Consider the following 10686-nt stretch of genomic DNA (forward strand, 5'->3'; position numbering starts at 1 on the left):
CTGAGGGACCCATCAGTGAATTGAGCCAGAATCGGACTGCCTTTCTACTTTCCATTATTAGATAGTGGAGGGCACATGTGTGAATTGTTATAGCAACAAGAAAATCTTCAACACTAAAGAAGAGAAAAATGTATGCTTTTAAAGGCATGAAGGTTAAAGAGGAGCCGTAATTAAAACACCCGACAAAAGGCGATGTATGATGTTAATTTCTGCTGGTGAAGTCTGCCATTTAAATTCTTTCTTTTTTTTTTGTCATTAAGGCATTTTCATCTCACTCTATGTTCTGGCAAACGTCACATTAGCCGAATATCCTTACAGAACAATAGAGTAACTGTGTTCCAGATCATGTAGCTATACAGGCAGCTCTCTTCTTTGTTTCCTTTGGGGGAAATGAAAGAAGGAAATCTCAGACTTGTTGATGAAAACACTGCGAGATCAGTCAACTGCCCTATTTGGCTGCCTCCTGTTTTTTGTGGTGAGCCTTCACGCCCAAAAATTGTAGCAAGGTGTCGAGAAGGAAAAAGATATGTTCATGGCTCCAAGCTGCTAGTTAGCTAGCTAACTCCCTGTTAGCACGCTAACTAGCTTGTTTGCTAACCTGACAAAAAGTTAACACAGTTTATTCAAGAATACCTATTCGTACCACTGACTACCGTCTCACAACAGTATGCGAACAATGGACAGCCACGTCAACAGTGGCTTTGTCCGCTTTTACTCCTAGGTAATCAAATCACCACCAGTTTGCTCTCCTGCATTCCCGTTAAAGAAGATTACACAATACTGGCAAAGGGACCAGTTCCAGAGCGGGAGCGAGTACAACATCATGCGCACTTCCTGCCTTCTCTGCAGCGCAAACAATGGGCTGGTTTCAAGTCTCAATCTGGCAACGTCAGATCTGTTGTCCGCTCTAGGAAACCAGACACGAGGTTAGGGAGTGAAGGGTCATTGTTCCTGAGAGAATAAGAGGGGAAGTGGCCGGTCATGGTTTTAATGGGGGACTGACAGAGATGTTTTGGTCACAGCTGCTGGTATCCATTTGTCGATTCAATTTGACATTACCCATCAATAACATACAGCATAGTGCTAAACTAAAATAAATGTGTTTTAATGTTGTCTAGGCTACTGTTATCTCTATCCAGGAGTTATATCATTATTGTAAATACAGGTCTCTGTAGATATCAAGTCAACATTAAACATGGCCCACTACCCAGCGTCATTTAGCCACAGCCTCCTCACCAGACTTATTAAGTGCAGACACAGGGCTACACTGCAGACTCATTGATTAAACTTTAAGTGATTAAGTGATTAAACTGTGTGCTGAGCTTTCACCTCATCCCAACTTTCACCTGTATTTCAGCTGCCAATAGCAGAGTGCCAAGGTTTAGCTGAATGACATTATAACCTATATGCACATGCATTACAGTCATTTAGCAGACACTTTTATCCAAAGCGACTTACAATTCAGATTCTATCACATTTCTACACCGTAGAGAAAGTATTTTCCGGAGTCTGCTGCAAAGATAGAACTAATTTCTTATGAAGTTAAGCAACAGCCAATAATAACATTTGCATCGGAGTCCCATTTGTTCAAATATCACATGTCATGTTATTGCCCCCAACAAAGTGGCTGTGGTTAATGCAGCAATTATCTCCTGCCACTCCCACTATTGATCCAAGGCATCCCATTTTTTTTTGGGAATGCGAACTCAGCGAACGTAAGCACGTGGCAGAAAGCCATGGGGAATTAAGTGAAAGCTCATTTCATCTTTGAACATAGCAAAGAGACGTGGCTCTATCTTAAGTAGGCAGATGTTAACAGTTTAGGCAGATTGGCAATCATGGGAAAGTCCGGATTGGCGACAAAATGGAGTGCACAATAAAATATGCTGTTTTAAAAAAAGCTATAATCTCGGCTGTCAACCCAAAGCCTCTTTGGACAGAAGAAGGCACAAAGAACTTCAAAGCTCCCAAGGCACAGGTTCAAATCTCAGTGACTGCATGCAAGTGATACTGCCACCCTAGAAAAAAAGGTTGTCTGGTGAGAATTGATGGAGTATTCCAAATTGGATGTGATGCAATGGTAAAATTTGGAGATCAGATGTACATTATATACAATAAAACTATTCATATTCACAAAGAAATTTCCACATTTTTAGTAACTGATATGGCCTCTATGGAACCAATAAATCAGAGGTGAATATAACCAAAAAAAAGATTCCTGACAGCTTTATTCGTGTTGGGGGAGCAAATTATTATTTCTAAAAGGGCAGGATGGAGCTATTTAACCTTTAATTAGAAAACACAAACGCACCCGCCAACCACAAAGTACCCACAGTGACCATTTCACCTTTCAAGCCGCAATTATCAACTCCCGAGGCCTCTCATCGGCTGCCTCATAAATGCCCAGACGGGGCAGAAATGAACAGGATGTTCGCCAAGGTGATGAAAAGCTATGAAGGTCCAGTGAAGTGGCGGCACTGTCTTTCTTCACCTCACTAAAGAACTGCAGGAACACCCATTACACGAACATGTTGACTGTATATCCATTGTTTCAAAGTAAAAAAATGTTTTATTACATCTGTCCTTCGTGTAATTGTCCCCCTCACGGCATCACGAAGGTTAAACGAGGGTTAATGAAAGAAGGCTTCTGCTCTCTCCTCTGTTTACACGCAAACAGGCAACCAGCTGAGGCTGACCATTGCATGAGATTCAATGAAAGACGTGGGCCCACCTGCAGCGACGAGCGGACAGCCCCTTGTAAAACGGTCATCTGCGGGAAAGTTATTGCGCTCTGCGCGGTTGTGATGTCATTAGCTGTCCGGACACCTCCAAGAGTGTGATACTTCCACATCAAGGGACAGGGCTGAGAGACGTATTGGACAAACTTTCATTTTGTGTTGATCACTGTGGACAATACTCTTGCATTGGATTCTTCAGTATTTAGAGCAAGTAGGTCGTGAAAGGAAACTTGTGATAAACATGTAACGCTGCCACTCAAAACGTTCCTGCCTTCTCTGCCAACAAAATGTTATAAAAGATTTTTGAATTTTATTATTCAGAACTAATTGCAAATGTTGAAATCTAAATATATTCAGATTCAATAAGTGATATCAATACTGGATTAAGATTCAATGGAGAACAGCTGCTGCCCAAAAAAGAAGGAAATCAATCTAAATACCTTTGGTTTCCTTGGAAAATGTTTGGAAGTAACATTAATTAGTAAGTTGCAGTAATAAAGTAAAGTTGCAGTGATAACCTAAAACAAGCAAACCCACCAGCAAAATCTTTTGCCTCCGCACTTTGTGTGCTGGGGTTGGACTGACCTCGAGATGGGAGCGAATCCCTGACCACCCACAGTTCAAAATGACATGTTGCAACAACACTCACCAGCCAGAGGGACATCGCAGAGTTTTCTTTGAAGACACCTGGGGCAGTAACTCCCTTTCACAGATCCACAGCTTTCTTGAACACTGAACCGGCTTTTGTGGGATTAACAAGACTATGTTTTTGTCCCTCAAAGTTGGATGCACTGGTCAAAGAGAGCCTCGCAGTCTGCCCCTATCCTGACATACTTCCTGAGCTGCATTGTTAGCAAGGGGAGAGGAAACGCACACGCACACACACACACACGCACACGCACGCGCACACTATGGAAAGCCAGTGTCAGGACATCATAACATGGAAAGTGAGAATACCAGGAGCTGATGTTTGCTCTATGAGATTGTTTTGTGTCTTGTATTTTTGCCAAGGTCAGTGGTAAAGCCATAAACCGGGTGGGCTTGATTCTTATGACAATCAAATTATGTCTCTCTGTTAGCACAACAAAGAAACTTCTCCAGCTGCTTCCAGGTCCCGAGTTTAAGCAAGTTTAAGGCACTTCCTCATAGGTTGACGCCCGGTTTGTCACTTCAAGTGACCTGTTTTACTTTACAAGTACTGATTTAATTTATTGTTAATATATGCTTAAGCTTATCTGCATTTGAAGTCAAATGAAGATCGGATCAAATGAACTGGCTCTGGCTCAGTACCTGTGTTTACGTTTCCTGAACACAGGAGGTAGAGAACTGTTCCAGGCAAATTAATCAATACACTGGCAGCTGAGGTGAAGAGGTCGCCCCTTTTGCACCGGGTCCCCCCCTATCCAAGTAAGTCCCAACCAAACGGGCCTCTCCATTGTTTTTTTTTAACATAGCCTTAATGGGAACCACCACAGACCCGACGGATTCATTGCCACTCATCCATGAGCGAGGAGGGGACTTCGGGAAGCAGCGCATGCAGGGTGAGGAACAGGAGCGGCGTATCTGACATTAACACTCTCGCGGTTTACTCTCCTCCTCTAGTCATGACTTTTACAAGGTTTTGAAGAAGGAGTGATGCTTACTTTGCTGGAGACATGGTGGCAGCTTACGCGCCTTAGAGGAGGTCATGAAAGCAGAACATGCACACACACACACACACACACACAAAGTACGCTGATCCAAGAGGCATAATTCAATCCTATCACACAGATTCATCATTAATAACTCACTAGAAATCCATGGGTTATGTCTTATGTCACAGTGAAACCATTTAAATTCATGTAGTCTAAATTGGTTCTACCATCTCTATATATGTACAGTACCATATATGGACGCTATGTATTTACATGCATATATACTGTATATGTCTTCCTGTATAAGTATGTATGTAATAATAAACTCCATTTTCAAAGTGCTTTACATGAACTGAATAACCACAAAATGTCAGAAAACCACTAAAGACAAATAAAAGTATCCTTTTGTTCTGCTACTAGTAAGCTGAGTTTCTGTCAGTGCATTTAAAAAAAGAGGGATCCTATTGTAAACATCTTGAAAGCCCCAAGCTAAAACTATATAGGGTTCATTCTATCTAAAGTCCTTCCAACACCCCCCTCCCCCCCAGCTGGATCAAAGTGTGCGTTGTGTGCTTTGGTTTTAACATGGGGGGGGGTTACTCTCTAGGCGATTGTTATCGCTCCTAAAAGTGCTAAGCCATGAGTGAGGCCGTGCTGAATGCTGCTGCCAAAGGAGTGTCTGAAATGTCTGTGTGTTGTTGGAAGTACTCCTTCCCGCCATGTGTGCTGGGGATAAGGCAAAGGCATGGCTGTTAAATTGGAGGCGCATGTTGCATGACCTCACACCTCACACGTCACATTGCAGAAAGTTGTTTCTTTAGTACAGATAACTGTTTTCGGGCTCACCGCGGCAACAAATCGCAACGCCGACTGCCCCCTGCTGGTCTCCACAATTACTAAATGTCAGGATCAAAACTACCAAACTATATGACTTCCTTTGGTGGTGGAAGAAGCCCAACATGGCTGAACCACTGGCCAGGCTGTAAACATGGCAACGGTGCCTTAAAAAAAAAACAGTGAGACTCTCCCTCCACACAAGCAAGTAACCAATCACAAAATCCCTTAAACATTTATTTAGCTCCACACTGGGTGAGTTTAATCATCCCTTTGAGGCTTTCCAAGAAACATAGCGGTGTTAATAGCAGATTAGAACATCCTTTGGGAGTGCATAAAGTCTTTACATTCCACATGTGCAAGAAATTATGTAGTATGTGGAATGATGATGGCAGATTATCAAGGACGACAGGCAAAAGTATAATCCCCAAAGATTAATGGTTTATGTCTATACAATCCTGGGGTGATGACTAATAAAGAGAGAGTTATTTTGGCTCAACATGAATGAGTGCAAAAACATCTTTGAACAACTGTGTGAAAGCCCAGTCCATCACTTTTTAGTTTTTAGCTTTCCATTGGCTTTTTGTCACTGATCCAGGCTTGAGTTTTGTTGGCAGCAAATGAAACAGCCCATAAGAGCCCTGATCTGCCTCCTGGAGAATCCAGAGGAACTCCCGGGCCAAATAAGTTCCAGTCCTCCAGCACCCTTCCCGAGGTTGAACAAATGATTTGGGAGCATTGTTTACTCGCAGGTCGCAAATGGTGGCGATGTCACGCCTGATTGTCACTGACACACTGTAGAAATATGATAAGAGGGCTCTCGCATGCTTTTAAATGGTTCACAGGTATGGAGGTTTGATTAGTGACACATTCTTACTCCCAAGTCATCAAATAGCACAGCTTGGTCAGTGGCCCTAAACTTCAAACTATGACGATCTGGGTGGAGTGTCAGTTTTGGACGGCTAGTCACATTTCCGCTAGTTACATGTATACAGTCTCTTTTCAAAATACACTTCCAATGTAGGTTCACTAAGGTTGGGCTTTTAGGTTTACTTAAGCAACAAAAGTACTTAATTGGGGAAAAGATCGGGGTTGTTACGTAAAATAGCGAATGTAGCTGGCGTTACGTAAAGTCCAGAAGTTAGGTAACAAAACTACGGTAGTTGACCCTCTGGTTCCCCCTCAGGTACACACTGTTAGCTCTGTCAGCATTGTTGCCATCGTATGCGCTGCTAGCAGTTAGCTTCTAGCTGCTGGCTCAGCCCTCGCCATGTTGAGAGCCATGTGGAGGCAATAGACATGCTCTGAATTTTGAATTTAGCACCTTCAAGACTGAAAGTAGATTTAAGTTTAGCTATAGGATTAAAGTTTAAATTTAGATAAAAGTTGCAGAGGAGAAGGTCAAGAGGAGAGTATATAGGCGTAAGGAAGCAAGCAGGGTCTTTACAAGTACAGTAATACATAAGTGTGTGCGTGTGTTTATCTGTCTGTGTGTGGTGCTGGTGGGGAGGACACCCCGCCTGTCAGCTTCAGACAAGATACCCCCACTAAACACAGGGATGAATTTCTTCACAGCACCAACTGTAACCCATGGCAATGGAGAGGCTGCCCAGTAGCCGGACATTATGCAAATGTCTATCACGCTCGACTGGCCACAAGACTGTGTGTGTGTGTCCATCGCATGGCTTCACATTTCACCCGAACTTTATTGGTGCCAGTGGCCTTTTGTCTGCTTTAATTGAATTAACTTCTCAGAAACAGACCGTGTTGCAGGAGAACGATGGGACATTACACAGCCATCACCTCGGCATGGGAGCTTTTAATAGTGTAGACATTGGTGTCAGTCAATGCTTTAGAAGAAAACGGGCTTCTCTCTCAGTAAGTTTTATAGATTGGTACCATTTTTTAAGAGCTACATGAGACATGAGATTGTCAGAGCCTCCGAACGGCCGCATTGAAAGACTCCTGTCACTTTTCTGTCATTTCGGGTCATGTTTCAGCCCCCTGGGGAAATGCTTATGAAAAACAATTCCAGTGCCTTCACTTCAACAGCCACATCTTAATACTCGCTGTCCTTCCTACTTGTGCCATTCACTTTGAATGGCTGAAATAATTCCAGTCCATAGAAGAAGGGTTGTTGAAGCTTTTTTACTATCATGGTCATGTGGTCATACATGAACACAAAATGTTGCGCCAAAATTGCAACAGTTTAAGTTATTTCTGCAGGTTTGAAGTTGGTGGGGTTCAGTTGGGAAAAGTTGGTGTCTCATTTTTCTGTGCACCAATCAGAGTTCCGCAGAATATAAATCAAAACGTAGTGACAGTTGGTGGGTGGGTTGTTTTGAGGTGTGCTTACATTGCCATTGGAAACATGTCTTGCAACAATGTACAGAGAGATAGAGGACCATTGCAACACACATATATTGAAATGAAGACAAGAACCACAGGTACATAACAACATAAATTTACATTTATAATGCCGCCTTTTAAGTCCATGGGTATTTGTGGGCAAGTATATCACAGTTTAAAAGGTGGGAAAGGTTAATGGCAATGTCCCCATCTGCTGGTTAAAAAGTACAGCTTCATTAAACTCATACTGTACCAAACTCATACTGTACTCATGAACCACTTTGAAGTGCCTGTTTGGACAACTGGCTTCAGATAAAATACAAAACTCGGGCATTGTTTTGACTACAAGCCACCGTTTGAAAGACGGACTGTGTTCACTTTATATTGGTTGTCTCCCTTCTTCTTTCATGTCTGCTTGTCCCCAGTCAAAAGAGACCAGAGACCAGACCAGACACCAAGCAAACAGTGTCAGGTGGTTTTCCCCAGCAGATAAAAGAGTCGTGGAAAAAGCAAATGTTTGGCCAGTCTCTGAGCGAATATGAAGCAAACCAGTTTTCCGTCATCTTGACGTGTTTGGATTTTTGCAGACTTACAGATTTGAGCGGACTTTAATTAAACAGCGAGTGATTTATGGTGCTTAGTTTTGCTGGTTATTTGACCTCAAACAGCATTTGCAAATAACTAGTGGCTCTTAGTTGAGCCTATATATCATCAGAAATATATCATCAGAAATGTGGGATTTACTGTTTTGGGACATTTCAGAAAATGTTCAACTTAATCTTCAACTTGAAGATCTCTTTGAAACATTTCAGTGTTGCCAGTGCAGGAAAAATTACAAAAAATATTCCCTCTGAAATCAATTCAGAATTTTGCATATACAGATGTTGATGGAAAATGTGTGAATTGAGGTAAAGCTGTTTTTCTGACTTTATAAAACGTATTGGCCGTATGTTAACATTAGCATGAAGCAGCATGGACAAGCAGGACAACGTTAATTCCACAATGATGTTTAGGATACAACTGGCTTCATTGGTTGGATTCAAATAAAATTCAAAATTCTGTGTCAGCTTGAATTCCTTTTGACTTGGATTGATTTATTTAAAGGGGACATGTCTTGAAAAACTAATTTTTTCAGTGTTTGTGCACATACATTTGGGTATCTGGTGTGCCTACCAACCCACAAACTGTCAAATGAGACAACCCAATCAGTTTGTTGTGGGCTGCCTAGAACAGAAAACATGTGATTCAACAAGCCATTTACATTTGTCTCCCCTTCCTATGTGACAGGCAGGCTCATTAGAACATACTGCCCACGGTTTGACAACTACATTTGCAAAAGTGGACCATATTATTCTTAACCGGGCTTTTTCGGGTGGCTTAAAGAGACAGGCGCTAAAACGGAGTGTTTCAGACAGACGGTGAATAGAGGTATATTCAGACAGACAGTATGAGAAAAATAATGTCTTTTTTGAACATTAAAGCAGGTAAACATGTTCTAGTAGAAACCCAAAATACAAGTATGAACCTGAAAATGAGCCTTATATGTCCCCTTTAAATGAGAACAGGTCAGGTCCCCTTTCAGATTTGGACACATGAAGACCTCCAGTGTCTCATACCTAAGAAGGCTTAAACAGCTATCAATATTTTAAAAAATATTTGAAAATGCTGCTAAACCCATCATGGTATAAGCCCTTAATAACCTCAATGCAAACTGTAACACACACCCGTAAAGGGGTTTGAAACTGAATTGGGTGTTTTGACAAAAATCTTAGCAGTTGTTTTTGAATTGAAAAGAAAATGATGTTGTTCATGTTGCGTCAAGGATTTTACTAATTTCATCTTTCAGCAGATGTAGAACATATGGATGACCGGTTAGCATTAATGTGTGACATTAAAAAAGTTTCTACTCAACTATTATTAAATAAAACCTCTTTTCTGCTATTAAATAAATATGTAAAAACAATTCTGGCCTTTCTATGACAGCTTACATTATTTTTTGGGTGGTGTGAATGAGTTTGGCGACTATATGGCCTCCTGTGAATACTAATTACAGAGTCCAAACTTAAGAATGCAGATGGCAGGTATTAAAGGATTGGCTACAGTAGGGCTTAGTGGCAATACAAGACACAAGATAACCTCCCAAAATGACAAAGAGATCCCAGGAATGTGCGACAAAAGTGGAAGTGCAGAGAAAGGAACGTTATCCAGTGAAGTCAAAGTAACAGTGTTGCAGTAGATGGAGCTGCTAACTGATAATGCCGCCTTTAAAAACAGCTTTCGTCTAATACTGTTTGAAGGCAGGCACTTTATCTCACCACAGACTGTTGAATCCATTACTGTAATCTCTGATGAAAGGAGCCCAACCGTTCAGGACAGATAAAGCACAGCAGTGAAAACATTCTGAGTATGCTCAACCCCGCGATTAAATATAATTTACAATGCAAATACTGCGTCTAATTAAAGGCTTGTATGTCTTAATGTCTAGAAATGAATAGCCAAGGAAACATTAGCCTCAAAGCTGAGTTGCTACACAGTTATAAACAGACACTGACAACACAATACAATGATGCCGAGGTATTCAGGCTATTTTCAGAGTCATGTCATGAAGGCTTGCCAAGGCAGACAGGCACGCAGAAGGCAAAGACGTAGCAGATTATGTTCTCAGAGCTTCTATGACAGCTCTAATGTAAAAAAAAAAAAAGGGTTTAAAGGGTAATCCAATATGCTATTCTTACAGTCTGGGAAAGTCCATGGAGAACCTCAGAAACTATGTCTGTTTATGCCCGATACCCTGTTGCTGCTGTAATTCAATCCTGCTTGCTGCTTATCTTTGGGGAGTGTTTATAATGAGGCTGTTACATACGGTTGACTATGTCCCATGCACAACTGTACAGAGTGAAAACAGCATGACACAAGACCTATACTGATAAACCAACCTATGTCTGTGCTGATATATTGGTATTGGTATATATGTCAGCAGATGAGTAACAGGAAATTACATAGTTTGTCCACCAAAAAGCGGTGACAACTTTATTTTTCAATGATAAAATGTCCCCATAAAGTAGCCTATAAATATAAAATTGAATATATATATATATATATATATATATATATATATATATATATATATA

General features: G+C 41.3%; 1 protein-coding gene across 8 annotated transcripts in view; it reads right to left on the minus strand.

The window, feature by feature from the left end:
- tns1b (tensin 1b) overlaps positions 1 to 10686 on the minus strand; it is a 162390-nt gene that overhangs the window by 142929 nt on the left and 8775 nt on the right. Inside the window, exon 1 of one of the 8 annotated variants that reach the window (XM_031875002.1) lies at positions 3388 to 3562. The exons of 6 other annotated variants lie outside the window; for them this stretch is intronic. Coding sequence is in view for 1 of the 2 variants with exons in the window: in XM_031875008.1 (XP_031730868.1) it covers positions 3388 to 3402 (15 nt within the window). In the remaining variant the exon portion in view is untranslated. Of the gene's footprint in view, positions 1 to 3387; positions 3563 to 10686 lie in introns of those variants that run through there. One more of the 8 variants, XM_031875008.1, reaches the window with a different exon arrangement.

This window comes from Anarrhichthys ocellatus, unplaced genomic scaffold, assembly GCF_004355925.1.
Source record: "Anarrhichthys ocellatus isolate YVR2014 unplaced genomic scaffold, GSC_Weel_1.0 scaffold86, whole genome shotgun sequence".
In the NCBI taxonomy this organism is placed as follows: Eukaryota; Metazoa; Chordata; class Actinopteri; order Perciformes; family Anarhichadidae; genus Anarrhichthys; species Anarrhichthys ocellatus.